General features: G+C 39.1%; 1 protein-coding gene across 1 annotated transcript; it reads left to right on the top strand.

Annotated features, from left to right (window-relative positions):
• Positions 1-266: 266 nt before the first annotated feature.
• Positions 267-24,021, top strand: igfn1.1 (immunoglobulin like and fibronectin type III domain containing 1, tandem duplicate 1). The gene is made up of 25 exons (XM_076096878.1): positions 267-398; positions 4,443-4,529; positions 9,952-10,071; positions 10,574-10,716; positions 11,115-11,214; positions 11,351-11,395; positions 12,496-12,529; positions 12,695-12,878; positions 13,097-13,210; positions 13,300-13,468; positions 13,718-13,990; positions 14,134-14,919; positions 15,094-15,177; positions 18,537-18,661; positions 18,803-18,944; positions 19,139-19,432; positions 19,585-19,881; positions 20,576-20,755; positions 20,882-21,010; positions 21,108-21,416; positions 22,029-22,114; positions 22,225-22,417; positions 22,518-22,814; positions 23,060-23,386; positions 23,514-24,021. Exons 2-25 carry the CDS (start codon positions 4,481-4,483, stop codon positions 23,516-23,518), a joined length of 4,485 nt encoding a protein of 1,494 aa, XP_075952993.1. The 5' UTR covers positions 267-398; positions 4,443-4,480; the 3' UTR covers positions 23,519-24,021.
• The last annotated feature ends 675 nt before the right edge of the window (positions 24,022-24,696 follow it).

Raw genomic sequence — 24,696 nt, 5'->3', positions numbered from 1 at the left:
CTAACCTGATCAAGTCTTAAACTTGTGAACTCATATATCTAGATTTGAGGCTTGTAAACAAATACAACTTAATCTTCAGTTGTGTCACTACATCTGGTTAATGGGAACAAATTATGCTTCAAGGAGGTATTTAACCTGCTCTCTGACCCACCCTCCACTGTGCCCCCTCTGTGCTTCACCGCCCACCCAGCCTCCAATCTCTTTGGAGTCACCACAAATAAAAAAAAGCCTAAACAGCCTTTGGCAGTAGAGTTCTAGGCGGTAGAGGAGCATCAAGCACAGACTTGCATGCTGCTGGAGGGATCTATTACGTTGAAAGAAATTAGGAGAAGGCACAGTGTGACCAGAACTGCTGCCTGAAAGGGAACAGCGCTGAGAGCACTGAGGACTGTGAGCAGGTAGGTGGCCCTCAACACCAAAAGGCATGCTGGATGAGAAAATGTTGTGAGAGAGGAGAAATGGATTACTGCTCAGCCTATTTCTTGTAAGTCAGCCCCTGTAACATAAACAGGATAAATACAATGTCTACCATCACTGTTTTGCATCAGGAAGGCATTTTGCGAGCAGGTGCACAAATTGTAATGAATACACGCTTCTATTTTCCTCCACAAAGCCCTGAACTTGTGCTTGAAGGGCAATGAAGTGACTCAGAGTACAGTTTTTATGTGCTATCTAATTTCAGATGCTCAAAATACAGTGTAACCATGTAACCTAACACGTAACCGTGTTAATAATTTTGATATTCATTGAACATTGTACAGGATTTAGATACACAGAGGACACACACATTTTGGTGGTGGTGCATGCAATCACTTTAGTAAGGCATGCAGGCTTCTCAGTTTGAATTTCACGGTTTTAAATCCGGGAAGCTGGATCACAGCAGTGAGGTCAGAGCTGTGAGGCAGTTGGTTGATGACTAACTTTAGACGGAGGTATCAAATCAATATGTAGACCAAGAAATAGAGTTCTGCGTGAAGGGTGTGGGTTGTGTTTTGGCAGAAAATAGGACCTCTTTTCACATTAAAAGAAATACACAGGGCTGTGGTTGATACTAGTCGCGCTGCAGCCGTTCTCTCTATGCCCGAGTCTCACATTATGCACATGCAGAATGTGTTTTTGTGAAAGCAATTATCCTCAACGCAGTCACGCTTCACAGATCTGAACGAACACGATTAATTTCTCAGATAAGACCAAAACATAAATGAGAATACACACAGACTGATCAAAAGCATGCTGCCACCCACCATGCTACAGCGTTTGAACAACATATATCAACTTGTCAGCCCTCTTGAGCAAATCCAATGGGAAGCTCAAATAGCACCATTGTCGCTCATTTGACACCAAAAAGCCCTGTCATCAGGTGCAGTTTTTGTGTGAGTTACACAGCTGAAGCTACTTTCAACACTTTGCTGCAGTCAGTGACGTGTGGAGAAATGCAGTGAGGGACACTGGAGAAGCTACCAGATACCATTTCAAGACTATGTGGTCAGTGGTGCAGAGATCTGCGTTGGGTGAATGTCTGAGACATGTCACGTAACGACTGAGATTACATAATTTGTTTGTCTGCTGTGCCGCATCTTGAGTGTCTTATATTTATTTCAATCTTCAAAAAAGCACAGCTGACAATGTATTTCATGTCGTTCAATTCGTTTAAGAGGTCAACTTCAAGTAATGTCGAGGGATTCGGTGTGCATGCAAAGATGACATTACAGGCAATTATCACAGGGATTTGACCATGCACGGACAGCTAAAGAAGCACGCTCAAACTCGCCAATCGCTCTGTTAAAGACAACAACGAATCGAGTGGAATTAGTTACAAAACAAACTGTCAAAATACTACAGGAGCAAATTATTATTAACACGAGGACCCTTTTTTAAATTAAGTTACTAACATCTATTTAGGTAAACATTCATCATATTTATATCAACACAATTGTCTCCTTTGTGATTGTGTGTGTGCAGAACATACAGTGAGATTTCACACGAGGACTGAATGTAACACCTCCAGCTTGTTAGTGACATCAGGCCAAGTACATGCTTATCCATCTGACAGTCGTCAAGATCTCTTGAAAAGCGATAGAGTCTGGTGATGTTTGGATCTTGTACACACACACACACACACACACACACACACACACATATATATATATATATATATATAAAGTTAAGCAAGGGAAGGCATGTCCAGACTCTGAGGGTTGACTAAGGGTGAAAAGCTGGATATATTTTCTTTCTGCCACAGTGGACCAACATTTCAGATAGCCTGTCTCTAATTTGAGGCTTGGCGACTTGTTACAGTATGTTGCCTGCAGTGACAGCCAGCCTGCCTACACACTGGTTGAGATGTAATGATGTTATGTAGCCTTTTTTTTTAAACTGTAACGCAGCCTGCAGCACAAATCTTTAGAAACTCAGGGATGGCGGCTGGAAAAGACGCTCAGGATCTATTGACAGCTATTTTGTCTACAACGTCCTCTCCCCCATGAGTCAGATGAGAGCCTCAGCCAAACATTAAACTATAAATGTGATGAGCTAAATCGGCAAAACTATTCAGTGGGAGGGAAGAGGAGTGTGCTTCCTTTAATGCAAAAGGGCCTCATGCCCAAATGTCTCCTGTTGCAGGCTGTTTTGCTTTTACCATATGCGTTGTGTGGTTCATTTTCAAGATCCACCAACAGCCAAGATCGCTGCTGGAGCCCAGCGCCTTTTCTGAGCACGAGCTCAACTAAAAATAAAATGCTTACTTTTCAAGACAGAGGGCTGTATTTACTATGAGAAACCAGGACAGGCTGGAAATATTTCAATTTTGAGGTGAAATATCTAAGATTCAGATTCTGTTTGATATTTCAGCTTACGCCCCTAAACATGTATTTCCTCAAACAGCTTCGCATTATGGTCTTACATAATCACAAATACTTAATAATAATAATACAAAATGTGCCCATGTAACCAAATCAGGATAAATACAATGTATTTATTGTATAATAAATGCATTGTATGGTATATGATGGTACATGATTGCTACATCCCTGTACCATCACGTGTTTGCATTAGGAAGCACAAATGGTTGCAGTAAAAGTTTCTTTCAAAAGCATAAAAAAGGGTGTAGTGAATAAATGCTTCTATTTTCCTTTACAAGATCTGAACTTGAACGTGTTTAAAGAGCAATGAAGTGACTCAGAGTATAATATGTATGTGCTATCAAATGTCAGTACAGCTTACACTACAGTGTATTTAACCCTGTTAATAATTTAGATATTATTATAGATAAATAGAAAATGTGAAACCAAGGTGTCACAGGGTTCAACAAACAGGTTGAATGCACATGCTGTTGGAAAAATGTAAAACCCTTCGATAAACCAGGCAGCACACTACGTTGGGTTTGTATCTACTACAGAAGACGGACATGATAATATAAATGAAAGGATCATGCAATCAAAAGTTAGGACTATTTTGTGGAAAGTGAGGTGTGCAAAATAGCAAGCATTAAACAAAATCCTAATCATAGATAGCTCAAGCTACCTGGTGGAAATAATCACCATTATCATATTAGGTCGTCCAAGTAAATGTAAAGGCACGCTGTTATTCACACTGAGCATTAGAACCAGAATTCAAACAGGACTCACCTCTTCATGTCAACAACATTTTCTGCTGCAAAGTAATAAGGACAATAATATTATTTTCCCGTACGTAACCACACCTAAGTCCCCGTCCAATGAGAACGTTAGGACCTGTTAACTTGAGAGTCATTGGGTTAAATTTTACAAGAACAATCAATAGTGATGGCATAAAGCGATACATGTGACCTTTCATAACAGAGAGGATTACTCATCTAACAGTTAAACAGAGTCATGTGAGTCAACTGTGATCAACATAAGTGAACTTTAAAGAACATTCTATTCAAATATTGGTGGTGGAGAATAAATTTCCTCTCAGATAAATCTCTCTATTAATCTTTTAGTATTTTGTTTTTCTAAATCCTGTGAAGAGGCAATTCCAAATATAGTATTTCATATTAATACTTACTAATATTAAATCTGGACAGTGAGGCTATCGCAGTGGCAGTGTGAGTATTTGGAACCTAAGCCTCACTCTTCACCCTGCTTATTTTAGGCTGAGATAGGCCTTCATCTCATGTTGAGGCCAACTGCTACTGTGAATGGTACTGGTTGCTGCCTCATACTGACTGGTCAGAGTAACTGCAGTGAGCTTTAGAAATAAATACCATCCGAGTAGTTCAGAGCAGCAGAATTTCCTCCAAATATATTAAATAAATATATGACAACCTTTGGGTGGCATCTGCTTACATTTTCAAGAGAGTGAGCAACTGAAACAAAGACCGACACATCAAGGTCCGAGGAGAACGTCAGTCAATATCACGGATTTGCTTTTGAGCCATGAAAGTATGCAGTGCTAAATACTTCCTCTTGTATCTTTTGCAGAACCTTCTGAATCAGCGGCGCTCGAGAAGAAAGGAAAGATGTGGAAGAAGTCAAAGGTTACCGATCAAACTGCCGCTGGGCAGACGGGTAAGTGCAAGGTGATGGACACCCTTCTCTGATTGGGTCAGTCCAAGGGTTTGTATTGCAGCTGTCTCCGACCTTTATTCCCTCTTATCTGAGGAATGATGACGAACAGGATCCATTTGACCCACACGACTAATCTTTACACAAAATAAAGATTCGAGGGAAATTGCATTAAAGAAACAAACAACAACGTGGGAAGTACACCCAGTCAAAGATCACATAAGGTCCGTGTCTACAAAATGCATCCTTTTAAGAAGACTTTCAACTGAGAGAAAGGGAAGAAAAGCACCAAAGCCTTTTCTTTTGTCAAGTGGAACAGTCCAACTATTATTCATGGTTTTTCAAGAAAACTCAACAGCAAAGAAAATGTTTTGTCATCAAAGACACAGATGCCACTTTTCAAAGGAAGCTTTTTTCATGTGAAAAAAAACGAGCAGCAACAAGTTTGAATGTGACGCTGGCCATACGACTTATCAACGTGTCTTTCCTAAGGATGTGATTACGAAGATCTCTGTCAACTAAATGAACAATGCAGTCAAAGATGCAAGAAGATGAGATGCAAAGAAGCTAGGAAACCACTGGAGTGTATGCTGGGAAAAAAGTCTCATGATGAAAAGTAGCCAGACGGGTTACTCTGAGTGTATCTCAACAACAACGGTTGCTAGTCGCTGCTACAACTGAAGAGACGGGATGAAGAAATGGAAGACACGGTTAAGGCGTCTTTTAAATCAATTTCCAAGAAGTTGCTTTTCCACAAAGTGTTTGCACATTATTCCTCTCAAGCACTGCGCAGGAATCATCCTGAGGTGTGTCGTGAGAGCCGTGAGAAAATGCCTGAGCGAGCTTTAAGTTAAGTCTAATCAGCAGTTGCACAGCACAACTATTAGCGTGCTGCTGCAACAACATATTGCTAACATACTGTAGTATACTTTGTCTATGACTAACCATTGTTGTGTGACGTGTCTCTGAATATTTTGTTCTGCCCAAGTTGTGTCCGTGTGTGTGCTTCCCATTCCTGGGTTATACTGTATATTGTGGTGTTTTATGTTTATTGTGTCCATAATCCTGTCGAAGTTCCAACCTGCCATGGTGCTTTTGTCAGGATTAATATTTACCTGTCCTGTTCCCTCTCCTGCTGTCACGTTGCGTGTTTAGTCGATGCTTCAGAGGGAGTTCAACCAGACGACAAAGGTATGCGAGCGAAAAAAAGAAATCAAATTACACAAACGACTCACCTTCTGTAAGTGCATGACTCCACGTTGGGTGAGTTGTTGCATGTATGATGTGATCTTCATCACCATCACGCCTTGAAAGATGTCATCCGAAATGGATGATTCAACTTTCAGTGTCGCAACGGATGCATTTCATTGTGACATTTTAATCAACCTCCATATGAATACTAAGGCTGTTGCTACCGGGCACTGCGGTCGATTTCCATGTGTCTGCTTCATCTTGTAATTTAAAGGGAAAATGCCACTTTGTCAACATATGTCCACATGTTTATTAGTCCAGTAAAGTACGTTGGCACAGTTCAGTCTCAAAAAGTGAACTTGCTTTACAGGAACACCCCCCAAAGGAGTGGCATGATCCCTCCTAAAATCAAGTTAATTAAACTGACTGGCCACCTCAGTAGCGCCTTAAAAAAAAAAATCACATTAATCTTCAAGCTTCAACATAATTAACTTGTAAGTTTAGATGCAAACAGCATGGATTTGGTATCCGTAAGTAGACTACTAGTAAAACATATTTGAGGCAGTACTCTCATACGACGACCACTGAGGCAAACTGAGTCAGCCCTTTAAGTTACCCTTTCTGTATTTATTTGTGGTTTTTAGCCTTTCTTTCATGCCTGAACCCTCATGCTCTCCTTTGGTTCAATGTGATGACCAGGACTGTCACGGATAGAAAATTGCAATTTCTGTGATCCTTGTAGTTCAAAGGTGATCTAAGAGAACCATATGCTTCCAACCATCAGCTGGAACGACACCTTCACAGGTGTCGTTCCAGCTGATTAACTCCAGACCTCAATGTTTTTTGTTAACTAGACAGCATATGGTTCTCTTAGATCACCTTTGAACTCTTAGTTCTCTTAGATCACCTTTGAACTCTGGGAGCCCTTTTGGGCCTCACCCAACTCTCAATATCCTTTGCTGTCTTGTACTCCTTTGACTACTGCTTTGGAGGAATTTGGGGCAACACAAGTGTCTTTCTCTGTTAACATGACCATGGACTGAAATAAATTAGAAATAACAATAAATCTGAAAATATTAGTTTGCATCTATAAAACAAAAAACTAGTGATAAAAGTAAATCTTAAGAATACCTTGATTAATGTTTTCCGGGACAATTAAGAACAGTGAATCAAATTACATTGGGACATAAACAAATAATAAGAGTATATCTGTATTTACTGTACATGCTTTCTAGCTTCAAATAGTCAAATGTCAAAGTCCGAACAGCCATCAATGGAAATGGTTAAAGCTGCACTGATGTTAATAGACACAACATCACACAACAGTGGGAACATGTTGGCGAGTCAACACCAACAACATTCATTTATTCATTTGGCAATTCAACGCCAGCTGTATTTATTAAGCTCCTTTCATTCACAAAAGCATTTCAAAGTGCTATAAAAGCCATAGAAGACATTAAATAAGAAAAACAAACATCTAAAGAGCCAGAAGTACAAAGAAAAACAGATGAGAGCACAAAGCAATAAGTAAAGGAAAGTGCAGCACTCAGGTATAGGGCGTAAGTTCTTAACATTCAGAGAGTTAGAAAACTGAAATATCTCCTGTGAGTTTGTTCCAAGCTCTGTGGAGCATTGTGGTCCACATGGTAAAACAAAAAAAGGGTGAAAATAAAAATTTGAGTGCAAAAATATTATACAATACAAATAAAAAAGGCGGTTAAAACTACAAACAAAGAACCATTCCTTTTTAGGGAATGCTTTCCCTGTTAATAATTCATCCTCATGAAGTCCAGCTACAACAAAAGGAGTCCAACAAACATGATGCACAAGCAAAAAAACTACAACACATTTTGAAAAAGGACTTAATAAAAAAGTAAAGCAAGTACAGAGTCCTCCAGTGCAACTGTATTAGAAACATGACAAGAGCAGTTAAGATATTGTCACTCACAGGATTTTCAGACAAGGACCGAATGTAACACCCTCAGCTTGTGCATGCTCATCAGTCTGACCATACCAAGAATCTGGCGATATTTGCATCTAATATGACTCACATACATACATATGCACAGCATTTACCAAGCACGTAAATCATGTTAAATCTGCTTAGGAATGACAGTATCCTAATGATTCTTTCTGTTCAAAATGTATGCCAATTATACAGCAAAACATACTTTTTGCTGACTGACCCATGAAATCAATGCCCAGCTTTAAACACGCAGCTTTAAATACTGTTCATTATTGATAGGCTAAGACATTTTTTCCATGCAAACAAATTGCTTTTAATGGCATCATCTTCACAATTCCACAACGTCCAGCTTGTTAACAGCAGCAAAACTCATGTAATGTTATCAGCGCTCTGCCAGATACAGTACTGTTTTTCCTGCCGCAAGCATTTCACCTCCATTGCGCTTAAGACTGCAAAATGCTGCGTCTCCCTGCTCATTTCTTCATACTTAAACTATATATTCTATAGTATATATTTTGCCTATTACAGGTCTTTCATGCCAAGAGAAAATAATTAAAGACCCCGGACCAGCTGAACCCCTGTGATCAGCATTCAGTGATGCCGCCCTCGAGATTTCTATGGGTTAGTCGATATTGGTGCTCTCAGGTGTTCTGGGACTTCTGCAAAGCACTTCAACCTGCTATGATGCGTAATGCTTGAGTTTATAATGGCTGTGAGCCAAAGCTGGAATCATACTTCGTATCCTGCGGACCTCTGGAGACTGCAGGGGGCAGCATGTTTCCCCAACACAGAAGACTTCGGGCCAACTTTCCCTGTTTTGAGTGCTCACAATTTAGACTGAACTGTGCAGAAAATAAGAATAATATGCAGTACTGTAGTTACAATACGGACATAGAGGGTTTAATTACAGATGTCAACCTTCATGCCTGTACATAGCAAATTGTCTTGTTTTAATTACATCCTATAGCTGACATAAATGAATAGTTCAAAAGAAAAATGTCTAGATATTGTGAACATCATGTTAATCATGGCCATGGACTGCTTCTTTAGGCTTATAAAAAGAGTAAAAATCATTGTTATTAAGTCAAACGACTGCACTGCCTATATTTAAAATAAGGCTTAAACTTGATCCATTTACAACATATACATTTTTCACAGAAAGTTTGAAACTCTAGAAATATACTTACACTGATGCAATGTGGACAAACAAAATAAGTTAACCAGTAATTTGACTGAACTAAGAATTAGTAGAAAAAGATAAAGGTATCAACTATCTTCAAGTCAACAAAAATGAATTCAAAGTAAATAGGAATTGTCTCATATTGTAATTAACATTAACTCAAAGTTCCCACTCACGTTTTCAACATGACATAAACATCGTGTTTATGGAAAGAGTCCCACAACACTGAATATTAGCTGATTACGCCTGCTACTTACATAAATAAGGTCCCTTTGGGGTGCATGTTTCTATGAAAATCAAACAATCACTACTAATGTCGAGAGGCCCATGAGGTGGGAGTCTAAAGTACATTATTACAGAAAACTTGGACACATCTTTTCCAAAGTTGCTTAAAAACTGTGGTGTTGGAAATTGTCTTGATGCATAAATTAGACAATCACAATCCTTTTGGAAAGGTTTCTGACTTTTGACCGTACTGTTGGTCGTTTGCACTGCTCCTTAATGAGCAATCTATGTTGAGGGTATAGTGTCAGAGCGAAGCCAACACACAGGAGACGTTAGAGTAGGTGGGGATGCAAATTGCCGTACTTACATTCTGTTCTTCCAAAAAGAGCAGTAGGATTATTGCAAAAAGTCCAGAACAAGTGTAACTAACTTTTGGCAGGGTCAAAATTTAGGCGGCAGAGAGACTTATGCGAAAATATTTGACAACTTTTGTATTTGCTTAAGTCATCCATATTTAGATGTCACTCAGTTTATTAAAATGCCAGATAATCTTAGACCCTTTGTCGTGGCATTTCTATACCAAATGTTTAAATGTGACTTTGTGTGACGCTTACGCTGACATATGTTAACTGGGTTTTTGTCTGGGTTGTAATTTGTTTTCTGTTATCTGCTTTTGAACTAAAGCAGATAATAGTATGTTTTTTTATTCAAACATACTGTACTCATTCAAGTTCACTGATTAAAATAAGATTAACATTCTCATGCTTTGACAAATATATTGCACTTACTGCATCTTATATTACTTGTCCCCTCTATACGTTTAAGGTTGTCTTATTGCTATTTTTTTTTCTTCATTTGAACAGGCATCAAGAAGAAGTCCAAGGTGCCCGGTGTCATGATAACGCAGTTTTTGGAGGAACTTCCAGAGGGAATGACAACTCCAGATTTCACCCGCAAACCCATTGCTCTGACTATTCAAGAGGGTAAGTCTTCATGTATTTGAGCGATGAACTCATTCCATCTTAAATTAAAAAAATATATATTGCTTTTTCTTTTGCAATTGTTTGTGCACCGGTTAGGGTCACCAGGGGAGAGTAGATGATTGGGTGTTTTATTGAGGATTCCACCCTTTTTAAACAAGTTGACTTATTTGGTACGAAGTTTTTAAGGCTACACCACATATGACATTTGTTGCCATCATCCCCCATGTATTCTCTCAAAGTTGATCCAAAACAGACATTTTAGACTAGATCCTCAAACACAGAATGTATTTGTAAGTATATATTCAAAATTTAAACATTTTAAATTTAACTTAAACATAATGAAAAAAAAAATTTGTTTCACGTCATTGACCCAGGTAATGTCACAGGACAGTGCATGCTCCAACCAAGTTTGGACTGTTTTTGGTAGTTGTCGCTATGAAGCCTACAGGCACTGTGAATGATTTGGCACTAATAAGGAAATCTTCATTTTATCCCATTCCAGGTAAATGTGCTGTCTTTAAAGCCATAGTAGTGGGCACCCCAACACCTACCATAACATGGGGCAGAGCAAACGGAGAAATACATTACCACCCCGACATGTGCCTACAAAAGTATGATGAAACATCTCATGAACACACCATTGAGGTAAGCTGTACATATAGCCGTGAGGTATTAATGAGGACAATCTGCAAGAAACTCTGATGGCATGGTCACATTATGATTCCAATCAACAAAATGTATTCGCACTCTGCCCAAAAATATTGACGTGATATCACAAGAAATAAATATTGCTCAACGATCACAGACATGTAAACGGTGTATGAGAGCGACGCAACAATGTGTTGTCCGATAATGTACTAAAAAAAGTGATCAAATTAGAGATCGCAGCGAAACATGCTTGAAGTTGTCCGTAGTTTGGGATTCAGTGGAAGTGAATATGAGACGGAGCAAATATTCGTGCACTAGTAATGTAATGTGACAATGACTCAATAATATAACGATAATAATAAAATGCCATTAACTCTGTGTTTGCACTTCATTAGTTTCCAAAGGTCACTCCAGAGGACGCAGACACCTACAAGTGTTTTGCAACAAATGAACACGGAAAGGCTGTTTGCACTGTTGTCCTGAATATTATTCAGGGTAAGATCCTTATTTTTCTTTGAATCACTGCATCTATCAAGTGTAATAGAAACATATTGAGTTATTGATACGTTGGCACATTTGTGTTGAACTGTGACAAACAGAATGGACATTAAGTTAACTGTTTGTTTTACAGTTGGATTCTCCAAGACCAAGGAACTTCAAAAGAAACAAGGAGAAGGTGAGCTTTAAAAACACATGCCATTTTTAAAGTTATTTCTAAAGAGGTTTGCGAATATATTATTTCGCAAGACGTTTAGTGTTATTGGCTGTCAGGTCAAGGCTAACCATTTTAAGGTCAAGTCATCGCAAGAAGAGAGCTAATATAGGTTTCTCTTGCCCTCGTCAGACACAAACATTATGTGACAAACTAGCACGGCAATTAAAAACACATTAATCTTTCTTTTTTAAGAAGATACATTTAGGGGATTGGGCAACCAGCTGAGTACAAGGATGAATAGAGGTTGATGCTTCTTATCTAAGTTATCAATACTCTGAATGATGCAGCAGCTCAATTTGTCTGTGCTACAACCTAGCCCATCAATTTTCATTGCAACATGACATTTTTTCACTAATTGGAATTATTGGGAAAAATCCTCCTGTCATGAAACATCTGTCATATTAGTGCTGTCCCACTGCATACATGACACATTAATGAATCTCCAAGAAATTGACTGAAAAATGTGCACAGTAGAATTGTGTTTGTGCATAAAGGGATACTATGCAATGTGTAGATGTGGTGCATATTAAATAGGATTAGACTCTTCTCGATAAGCCAATTAAGTGCATTTTTACTCCCAGGTGTGAGCCTAACTGCACCCACTGCATCATTTTTTAAAATACAAAAAAGTGGGCAAGGGGCTGAGCTGAGAGGGGGGTCTGAGGAGGGAGGGAGGATGTTAATTAGTCTCAAATGGTCGACTCTATCTCAGCATTGGCTTTAGGAGGTTAAAGGTTAAGAACAGTAGGTGGCGTGTCGAGACATTTTTAACCGATGACATTCCAATATGTATACATTTGGTAAGAAATGTCAGTGATAACATAAGTATGTGTTTCATCAAAGTAAAGTCCTTTCATTTAGATTACAGCTAAAGAAAACAACAAAGTATATGTGTGCAGTACTTCTTTTAGTTAGTTTTATTTTATAAAATAGAAAAAAAAAGTTTTAATCAAACTATTATATGTAAACTAATAATGAAGTTAAATGGATCCTACTCTTTTTGAATATGATCGTAACATACATTCAGTAATGGACTGATGTTTTTTGTTGTGGTTTACCAGATACAAAGGACTTCAGAAAAAAGCTTAAAAAACGGTGAGTCAAATATAACCCTAGTAAACATATCTGTTTGTCGCTTAAATGAACTGTTACGGTATTTGTATTATGCCGGTGATTCCTTTTTCTATGACAGTTTGAGAGTTATCATTTTAGTGAAAACACGGTGGGTGTGTAGGGCTTTAATGAAATAGCTCTCAACAGTAATGATGACGGAACACGTGATGCAAAGCCGATGGAGCCAGAGGAGAAGGTCTGGGAAATCCTCCTTAGTGCCGACAAGAAAGACTACGAGCGGATCTGTGCGGAGTATGGTATCAAGGACTTCCGCTATATGCTGAAGAAACTCACTGAAATGAAGAAAGAGAGAGAGAAGGACATTGCAGAGGTACGTATCTTTTTTATCTTGTAATTGTATCAAAAGCATGCCCAGCCAGTCATTGCTTTCGTAGATGGGCGCCCTAGCTTTTGTTTCTGAAATGAATATTAAAGTTTTTTTATTGCTCACTTGTTTAGTAGAATTGGTTTGTTTTTGGTGTCTATCTTGATCTGTATGAGCAGACTCATTAACAATGTTGATCATTTTTTTATTTATTTCTACTGTAGTTTGTTACACACATCAGTACACTGAAACATATTGAAGTCAATGACAACGACTGTGCAACAATTGAGTTGGACATGGACCTCAAGGACCCTACCAGCAAAATTTTCCTGTACAAGGTGAGGGGCGTTAACTACTAACCAGACTATAATCTCGCTGCATTTTATTATCGATTATCAATATGTTAACATGTCCATAAATTCTGCAGAATGGCGTCATGATTCCATTCACCACAGACGACAGCGAGGCGATGAAGCATAATTTGAAACAAGTTGGCAAGAAATATATATTCACAATTAAAAATCTCGGTTCAGAGGATGCTGGACTCTACTCAGTGGATGTTGGGGGCATCAATGTATTCTCTACAGATTTTAAAGGTATGTCTTCAATCACGTGATTCAAATTAGATTGGGTTTAAGTAAATTCAGTCCAAGGATCACTGATATATTGTTGCTGACCACAGATGCTTTTAATAGCTGTAACTAAATGCACACAGTGAGATAGGCCAGCTACCAGTGAGCCTGTACAGAACATATTGTTTAGGAAATGGATGGGATAGATTGATGAAGTTTAAAAAAGTATCTGCTTCTTATTTTCTATGTTGTGCCTTTCTTTTATACCTAAAGTGCCTGAAGTTGACTTTGCTGTCAAAATACAAGAAGTTAAAGCAGCAGAACGAGAGGACGCCCTCTTCCAATGTGTCCTGACTGCACCTATGAATGAGCTCAGATGGTTGGGCAAAAACACTGCGCTGACAAATAGCGAGAAACATGAAATCACTGTATCTGAAGATAAGCTCATACACAAGTTGATTGTGCGGGACTGTATGCCTTTGGACGCCGGCATCTATGTCGCAGTGGCAGGAATCAAATCCTGCAATGCCTGGCTGGTAGTTGAAGGTGAGAAAATTACAACTTCCAGTTGCATGCATACATATGGAATACCTTGAAAATACTTTTCCCAGACACCAAATATTTGTTAAATTCGGAATTGAATATTGAGATAGAAATTATAAATACATTTGCCATATTATCTTTTATAGCCGACAAGGATCCTGCCAACAAGGGCAAGAAGGCCATTCGCAAAACTACAGTGGCTGGAGGCGGTAATGACGAAGATCTGATGAAAATAGCCAAGGAACAGCAGGAAAAATATCAGAAAGAAATGGAAGAGAAAATGGAAATTGCCAAGAAGGCTCAAGCAGAGCGAGAAGTGTCAGAAGCAGCTGCCAAAGTGGAGTCTGAAGCAACTAAAAAGGCGGCGGCAGAAGAAAAAGCTGCAGCTTTAACTGCAGCTAAGGCTGCAGCTAACGCTAAGGCTAAGGCAAAGAAGGAAGCGGCCAGCCAGGATGCAGCTGCCAGCAAGAATGCAGCTGCCAGCAAGAATGCAGATGCCAGGAAGAAAAAAGAAGCTGGTGCTGCTGATGGTAGCGGAGGCACTGGCGGAGCCGGTGCTGCTGATGGTAGCGGAGGCACTGGCGGAGCTGGTGGTGCAGGGGGTGCAGGGGCTGCAGGGGGTGCTGGTGGCAAAGGTGTAGGTGCTGGTGGTGCTGGGGGTGCTGCAGGGGGGGCAGGGGCTGATGGAACTGATGGTGGCAAAGGTGCAGATGGTGGTGCCGGTGGTGGAGGTGGAGGCAAAGATGGAATTGCGGCTGGAGCTAAAGGTGGAGCTGGAGGTGGAGCTGGAGCTAAAGGTGGAGCTAAAGGTGGTGCTAAAGGTGGTGGTGGAGCTGGCGGTGGAGCTGGAGCTGGAGCTAAAGGTGGAGCTAAAGGTGATGCTAAAGGTGGTGCTAAAGGTGGAGCTGGAGGTGGAGCTGGAGCTGGAGGTGGTGAAGGTTCGGGAAAAGACCTCGAAGGAGAAGAAGAATACGATTCATTTGAAGATTCTGATGAAGAAATTGAGGGAGAGGGAGGCGGAGAAGGAGTGGGAGACGGAAAAGGAGCGGGAGATGGAAAAGGAGCAGGAGATGGAAAAGGAGCAGGAGATGGAGAAGGAGTGGGAGATGGAGAGGGAGAAGGAGGTGGAAAAGGAGGGAAACGCAAGAAACGTGCGAGAGAAGGTCCACTTGTTCCAGATACAGTGATAGGTAAGAGCTATACTGCAATTTATGTTGAGAGACTTAATGACAAACAATTGCTTCCAAAATGTGGCCTTTATTCTCCCAAATGCTACATAAACATCTTTAGAGAGAAACTTCTTTACATTTGGAATCATCATGGTTAATATTACCAATAGTGGTAGCAGGAGCAGGTGTTTGTATTTTGTTGTTGATGCTTTTATGTTTTGATATTGTCTCCTCACTTCTCTTATCAACATCTTACAATTCTCTTGATGTTTATTTGTTACTGCTGTTTGTCTTTTCCATTAACTTTCAGATTCATTATAAAAGTCTATTTGTCTATTGATCTTAAATGAATATCTTTAAAAATATATATCTTTAATATTTAAGCAATACTGTTATAGAAAACTTTGAAACATATACGGTATTTTCAAAAGAGAAACTGATAAAGATGCAGAATGAATGTCAGTATGTATATCACATTTATTTTTAGTGAGAGTGAAGTCATCATTAGTTTAACATTGATAGTAAATTATCATATTTAGATGCTTGACATTCTGAATAAAGTTGGTAATTATCATCACTAATAGTAGATAATAACGATGAGGGAACCACAAATCAACCAGGTGAAAAGTCTGGGAAAAAAGGAAAACGTCTCAGAAAGAAAAATGTGGAGGTTGAAGAAGCAGTTGTTGGTAAGAGATGTCAAATGCTGCATGTTGTAGACAATTGACTGACGATGAAAGTCATTTGGGAATGAAAATGACTTTGACATCACAAGTGTAGAAAACTTTGATGCACGCTGACACGGCAAAGCTCTGCGCTGTTCCGCTTCGCATCTGAAAACATAGTTCAGAAAGATTTTGTCGAGCCTCAGTGACGGAATTTACCTTATTTTATATTTTACTTATTTAGCATAGGGTTCAAAGTTACGTTTACTAATTCTTGAAAATCATTTCAGTTCTAAAAACTACAGTTTAGTTATCTGTCCCAGGAAATTAAATTGCTCACACGGTTTTCAATTAATAAAATCATTTGAAAACCCGTGGATTTAACTATTTATTATTAACTACCTGCAAAATTATCTATTCATCAACAAGTTTGACAACATAATTATGTCTTTATGTTTGTTTGTTTTCATGCCTCTTCTGAGAAACAGACAGTAGCATAACATGCTATGCTAAATTCTGCTTCATCTTCCATCTAACCCTTTACTTAAGTGAATATAGATGGTCTCTATTTGTGTTTTGTGTCTACATGTTTGTTGACACGTTTGTCTTATTGTTGTTATAAATACCTTGTTTAATTCAAGTTTGTTGTGTTAAAGGGGGGAAATGGAAAAGGTGAATTAACTAAAGGTGTATTCAAGTTGAAATCATAAAAGGTGATTTTGTGGTTTGGTATACTTGAGAAACAGAAATACTAACTGTTACACAATCAGTTTACAATACCGTTGTTGAATACTACCAAAATTAAAATTCATTACCAGCACTTTCTCCACTGATATTACTCACTCCTTTGTGATACCACGTCTACATGTAACAAGATGACACATTTCCCCCTGGGGATGAATAAAGTATATATCTATCTATCTATCTTTTGCCCTCTGAGGCTAATCTGTAATTTGTGATTTTGGGCTGTACAAAAATAAATTGAATTGAATTGAACAAGTTATACTTTAGTCACAAGACTACAGTCCGAACTGCAAAAGAAAAACAATCAAAGAGAAGTAAATTTACAAATACACCATTATGGAATCGATCTTCAATATATCACCTTTTCCACCACCTTCTTTTTCTGCATTGAAGTTCATGTTTGTTTAGTTCTGTCGTTGCTGTTGATCTTGCTTTCGCGCTCCATGTTGACATTTGAATTGTTACTGTTTTCATTAATGTTATTTGAAAGGCATATCCAACAGCATATGAGAAACATTGGATTGATGGTAATTAACGATGATATCCCCTGAAACTGAAAATAACAGCAAAAAACAGAGAAGCGAGCGGTGCCAGTGGTGATAATGGCACCGGGCCAGCGGCAGGCTGTGATGAATCTGCTGAAAATGGTGAGGGTGCAGACGGCGGCGAGCCAGCAGCAGCTGGCAAGCGTTCAGGCCGCGCACGGCAAGGCCCATTGATCGTGGAGACAGTTAGTGGTAAGATTACTGGCGCTGCATTAACTGCTGCATGGGAAGCACTATCACTGAATAAAGTCATTTTTATGAGCGGATGACTTTTTCAGAAGTTTGAGGCTTAACACTAAACGTGTGTGGCCACTGAGCAGAATGCTACATGTGATCTCTAAACGGTTAAATGGCCTTTTAGAATGATCAGCAAGAGTGGATTTGACCTTGATAGTGCTTTTAAGAAAATTTGATGCACTAATGGTTCTGTCAATAGCACACCATATAACAGTGCAATGAATCAAAACATACTTAAGTCTTATGTTTTGTAGACTATAGCAGTGGTTATATAATTGTATTTCTGTGACTTACAGGTTGGATATCAGCGGGCGATATTTATACTTCCACCTCCGTCTCTTATGTATTATTTTGCAGACCGTGAGTCTGTGAGTATGTGTGTGTGAGTGTAATGCGTAACTGCTACTGTGCTCTGTGTTAACAATCTTGCTTGCCTTTTGAAATGGTAATTCAGGATGAGTCGGTGCATTGAGGTGAATTATTTACATGAGCAAATGCAGAACTGATCCTGTTCTTGATGCAATAACTGCAACACTTGTACGTAAACACACTCTTACATCATTTGAAGATGGAAGACGAAGCGAGCCGACTTTGGAGGATGACAATGTGCGAAAACCCACTTCTGCACAATGAAGACCGAATTCAGATCAACCAGACAAAAATGCTCATTTCTTCCACTGACAAAGGAAATGTCAGGCTTGAGTGAGATTCTTTTTTTATTTTAAGGGCGTGTATTTCTTTCAAGTGTAACTAAATGAACAGAGGCAAATGAGAGTCTCGCTGATGACATTCTTATGAGCTTCAACTCTGCAAACTGTTTCAAGTTGAAGAAAAGCCACTCCCAAACAAGACAATCAAGCTACACACTAACCAAGAAGACATCTTCATCAAGTTTCAAATAAACACCAAATACACTTCTCTTACATCCCTTACAAACCTGGATGATGTCGTCTGTTCAAGTATGATATTTTCTGACGTGTCTGCATTTTAACATGTATTTTATGATGAAATGCCATTATAAAAATACATGATATCAACAAAAATGCATAAAGAAAAAAGTTTGTTTACTGTGAGGTAAGTGTTTAAACATCCATACATGGATGCATTACAAAAACGTGACACAACTTGAATGCAGATGTGAGCTGTTGGCCGTGTGCATTCGATAACTTAGTGGTTGATGAATCCTCAGATCCAGGAGTTCACTTTCATGCTGGGCTTTCTGACTGCAAAGCCATTGTTGGAGAAGCAGCAGAGCTGGAGTGTAAAGTGAGCAGGGAAGACTGTGAGGGACTCTGGTACAAAGATGGACAAGAGGTAAGCCCAGGGTCTAAATGGCTTGGATGTGTTTGCAGTAACATAGCCAAATAGGATTGTCATGTATTCATATTATGTGAGAGCTTCAAAAGGGACTCGATTCATATTTGATGTTACAGAAATGTGTTTGTTTTGCTCTAGATCAAATCATCTGAGGGTATAACCATTTCAAAGGACGGAACTTTCCACAAGCTCAAAATTCACAAAGTCACAGAGGAATTCGCTGGAAAATATAAATTTGAAGCAGATGGACGGAAGACAGAGTCCTTGATTGTTGTTGAAGGTAGGAATAATTGCCTTACAGAAATGACTCATTTGCATAAAGAGGTTGCATCACTCATTAGACAGCACACACAGGTTGTGAATAGAAAATCGATTTTTACTGCAGATTACTTTGAAGCGGATCTTAAAGTACATAACTGGAAAGCATAAGACTTCTTAAAATGTCTCTCTTTATTGTTTTACCAATCGCTGTAGATCCACCCAGATTTCCTACTAAGGACCTGGAAGCATTCAAAAAACCTGTAACAGTGAAAAAAGGACACAAAGCTACCTTCAAAGTACCTTACATTGGACGGGAACCTATAAAAATTCTGTGGTACCTTGAGGGCGAAGAGCTTTCGGAAGAAGCAACTATCAAGTTCGATCACTCGGAGGGCTGCAGCCGTCTGCTTCTAACCAAGCTTCAGCGCAAGGACAGTGGTGAAGTCAAGATCAAAATCAAAAATGAGTTTGGCACTGTTGAGGCCTTCAGCCAGCTTATTGTACTGGGTATGTATACAAACATTATTTGACAGTATTTTGTATGCACTTATAGAGTAAGTGGCTGACAAAATACCTGCCTTACTGAATTATTTTGTTACACTTTAGGTAACATGTTCAGCACAGATTAATATTCTATATGCTACTTTCTTTTCTGGCAGATAAACCCACTCCTCCAATGGGACCTCTGGAGATTGTGGAAGCCTCCTCCTCTGCAATTGATTTCAAGTGGAGGCCCCCAAAAGACAGCGGTGGCTGCAAGATAGGCAACTACATCCTTGAGCGTCAACAAGTTGGCCGCAACACCTGGAAGAAAGTGGGGCCAATTGGTCCAGAGTCCAAATACAGGGACTCTGATGTAGACCACGGCAGGAGGTACTGCTATCGCATCAGAGTGGAGACTGAAATGGGCACCAGTGAGCTGATGGAAACAGAAGACATTCAGGCTGGAACAAAAGGTAAACTCAGACCAATGTCTGAAGTTGCAATGCAAACAATTGACAGATTCACTTTCCGTTGCAAAAAAACATACTAATAAATCTCTTGAATAGAGTTCAACTTTGGTGATCCAACAAATTTGCATTGTTGACAAATAGCAAATAATCTTGATAGTCTGATAATCTAAAATGGAGCTAGTGTAGCTTTTTAGTTGTTTTGCATCATCCAGTTTAGAGTACACACTGCTCCTCAAAAGAGGCATGCTTTTCAAACAGTTATGGGTCAGTAGTTGATGCTATGCACATATACATCTCTTTAATTAACTATGTAAATGTATTGTCCTGTTAGCAACACTTCAATCATTTTTAATTAACTAAAACAATGTAGTATCCTGAGAACAAAATCCTAGGGGATAAAAGGCTGCAGTACAGATGAAATATAAAGAAGCTCAGAGGGCTTTTGTGACTGCATATAGCGCTAGCACGTTCACTGCTTGCTAGCATGTTAGCTGTTATCTGACCAGCAACAGTAGTTCACCAACTAGTCTGGTGAGTAGACCCTTCATCATCAAGCCACTACCATCCCCCAATTCATGAAATCACCCTGAATTTCACTCGGACACTTTTCAGGTGTGACTGGGTCTTGGCTAACCACAAATATTTTTACATTTTTGATGAAGAAATGAAAACAGATCCCAATCTTTTGTGTGTACAGCATACCCTGGACCTCCATCAGCACCAAAGGTTGTAACTGCCTTCAGGAACTGCATCAACCTCTCTTGGTCTCCTCCATCCGACACTGGAGGAACCAATATTCTGGGATACAACCTTGAGAAACGCAAGAAGGGCAGCAACATGTGGGGCCCAGTCAATCCACATGATGACATGATCAAAGGTTAATGATTATGCATACATTATTTCTGTTTGATCATGTTTTGACAATCTGTTTCAACACAAAAGTGAACGTCTTATGATTTATTGCTGCGATTCCTATATTGCATAATGTGTTTTTCCTATACAGGTAAGGAATTTGGAGTTAAAGATGTGGTCGAGGGCATGGAGTACGAATTCCGAGTGTCAGCAATCAACAACTCTGGAGCGGGTGAATTCAGTTCACAATCTGAGTTTGTGTTTGCCAGAGATCCTAAAAGTAGGTGGACATTAAGAACTGTTATCACACTCATTATTTCATCAACACTTCATATAGCTTACGAATTGCATCCCTGAATGTGATTCATGTGTTACAGAGCCTCCTGGTAAAGTCATAGACTTCAAAGTGACAGATTCCACCTACACAACCCTGTCCCTGTCTTGGACCGTACCCAAGGACATTCAGGGGGTTGAGGATGAAGCCAAGGGCTATTTTGTGGAGATCAGGCCTGCAGAGAGCAGAGACTGGGACCGCTGCAATTCAAACGCAGTAACCATGACTTCCTATACAGTGAAAGGCTTGAAGTCAATGGGCATGTACTGGGTGAGAGTCATAGCTACTAATGATGGAGGACTGGGAGAGTCACAGGAACTGGATAATTACATCCTCGCTACGCCCCCGCCAGGTAAGAAAATCACTTCAGAGTTACTTCTGTCAAACTGTAATATATTATAAATATTGTGATTACGGGGAAACCACTTCATAGTTAAAGAACCAGTAGTTGTACAACCAGTAAGTTTAACTTACTGATGAAAAAAATCTGAATTTTTAAACTGATCTAAATCAACTATGTAGATGAGGGGATCACAAATAAAAGCAAGGTTTATTGTGAAAATCCAGACCTAAATTAACCTAAAGACATTAATAGATACTCTACAAACCCAACTAACAGTTAACTTGATCAGGATCATTAATTACTGGTTTGAACAATTAAGATAAATACAATGATGAACTAGGTTTTATGTTGACTTTAATCTACGAATTGGTTGGTGTCAATTTGGTTGGATTATGGTGGTGGGGCTATGTTTGGATCAGTACAAATCCTAATCCATGTCAAATTAATAATACAAATGATTGTAGCAGTAGACCTGCTGCATATTGTACTATAACAAAAAAATTATAGTTTTGCAGCGAAGTCGTCTGATTTTTCTGGTTTGCACATTATCTTTAAAAAGCCATTGTAAACAGCTAAAACAATGACAATAAATGACCAACTTTCATCCTGCTGTTCACCCAGTGAGACCACGATTCACAGATGCCAAAATCAAGAGTTTCATGGTGGTGAGAGCAGGGAATTCTGCACGATTCACCATTAACTTTGAGGTAATTTAGGAAGAACTTTAGATGGCATACAGTATATCCATGACAATGAATATATATATAGGGATCTAATTTCATCTTCTGACAAAATCATATTTCCATATTCTTTGTAGGCATCTCCTTGGCCTGAGGTCACCTGGCTGAAAGATGGATCACCAGTGCCTAAAAAGGTGACCATTAGCAATGCAGAGGAAACATCCCAGCTGCTAATTCCTTCCGCTGAGCGCTCAGATACTGGAATCTATACCATCATTGTCAAGAACATTATCGCCCAAGAATCATTTAGCATTGAAATAAGAGTCACAGGTGAGTTTGGCAAAATACTTTACCTTCTTACTGTATAAATAATTTCCTCCTATTCCATATACTGTAGATACAAATATAAATGTTTGTATCTGAACTCCAGATGAGCCGAAGCCACCAGGTCCTGTAGAGACTGACGAAAAAGTGCCCGGCACAGTGACCATTTCATGGACCTCGTCACCAGATGAGAAACGTGACGACAGGCTGCACTACATGGTGACTAAGCGTGATTCAAGTAAAGGCACTTGGCAAACCATTGCAGATCACATCTTCAACAATAAATTCACAGTCTGCAACATAGTGCCGGGCAGAGAATACCAGTTCAGAGTCTTTGCAAAGAATGACATGGGCGCCTCCAAATACTCCGCATCACCGAAGTGGCTGATTTCTAGCAAAAAAGGTATGTAAATACTGGATTACCCAGTTTATCAAGAAATAGACAAATATCTGTATTTGAAGAAACATGTATCACCAAGACACAGAATTAAGGAGATGTATCATTGCCATCACATACTCTATTAGCACAGACACAGAAACAGAGTGAGAGTGTTTTGCTGTAATATCATGAAGAACTCCAGTATATATATAGGTCAATGTTCTTCTCTTCGATGATTACTGTTCTAATGCAAATGTTCTCTTTTCCAGAAAAGTTCACTGTGAAAGTGCCAGAAACAAAGCCATGTAATCTACAGTGTCCTCCCAAGTTCCTTGTCCCACTGAAAAGGCACACTGCTCCTCAAGGGTATGAATGCTACATGAGCTGTGCCGTAAAAGGGGATCCAACACCTCATGTGACTTGGCTCCGCAACAATATCAGTCTGAATACCAACACTAACTACTTCATATCCAACACCTGTGGAGTCTGCTCAATGCTCATATTGACGGTTGGATCTAAAGACACCGGGGAGTACAAGATTGTTGCAGAAAACTCCATGGGGCGGGCAGAGTGCTCCACTAACCTGACAGTCAGAGGTAAATCTTTACCAGAGTGGAAGTGTATTTTAAAGATTCTTTCACCGTGTCTGCATGGGTTGGCATGTTATACAGTGATGATCTTTGAAATCTAAAACTAATAGCTGCCTTTGTCTTTTTTTTACAGAATAAATGAACGCACTGAAGATGGAAGAATTGCTCTAAAATGCTTAAAATGTGTTTGTAATTCACATGTTGTCAAATGTAGAATGAATGATTATGTATTTTGCCGTGATACTTTTCTTATAGGTTGCTAAGTACTGGACTAATCCCTAAACAGGCCGGCATTTATTCAAAGTTAAACTCGCAATAGCGTCTTAGAGATGCAAATGTTGTTGAAATAAAAGCCACAAACTTGGTTTGTTTGTTTTGGGCAATCTCAATAAAATGGAAGCTTTAAATACTAGTGTGCAACGCAGCATATTTTAACGCGGGTAGTATGCATGTTGAATACCAAAAACAGTGTCCTGTACTGAAAATACAGGACACATGTGTTTTATTGATTTTAGTAGTTCTATTTTAAGATGTCTGTCTCACCCTAATGGAACTATCTGCTTGTGTCTTTCAATTATATTTAAATGTAGAGGTTGTTTGTTTGCAATTACTGTTCCTCTAAACTGAAATGACAATAAATTACTGAGATAACAAATGTATATGATAATGACTGTGATGGTTTGTTATGCATGTAAAACAAATTTGTGGGTTTAGTGTAAATAAATGTCATACTGCTATTGTGAGGTGGGATTTTTAATCTGACCTACATGTCAATTTGAAAAACAGTTAACTCCTAACAAACATTTCTGCTGGTTTTTTTACAAAAAAAACACATATATCCATATATGATGATAGACTAGAGCATATAGTCAGGCCTTTACATAGCAAGTTGGGTATCAAACTTCATACCAATTGTTCAACTCCATAAATGTTTATGTGAATAATTTATGCCCAGTCTTCTTGAATTACCACTCTGAGCATGTTTTTTGTGAGGTCAGACACAAGTCCAAGTTTAGAATCACTAAAGAAGAGAGGGTCAACAGTTGCACCCTGGGCTAAAACATGTCTGACGAGAGCAGGATGACACTTCTCAGTTTCAAAGTGAAGTTCTAGTTACAATACATGCAACTACATAAAGATCCTTTCTGTTGGGTTTCAGTCGAGCAAGACTCGAAAAATAATAGTGACTCAATAGTATTAAATTTAGGTTTTCAACTGTTGTGTTTGCTCTTTGACTGGTACGTGCAGAGCTTACAGTGTCAATAAGAAAATACGAACATTCGTGCAAATTGTCCATTTTTTGGGATAGACTTTCA

This window comes from Anarhichas minor, unplaced genomic scaffold (assembly GCF_050575085.1).
Source record: "Anarhichas minor isolate MPS153535 unplaced genomic scaffold, ASM5057508v1 ptg000023l, whole genome shotgun sequence".
NCBI classification, from domain to species: domain Eukaryota; kingdom Metazoa; phylum Chordata; class Actinopteri; order Perciformes; family Anarhichadidae; genus Anarhichas; species Anarhichas minor.
Note: the sequence above shows the minus strand (reverse complement) of the source record. Positions and strands in the feature narration are given on the sequence as shown.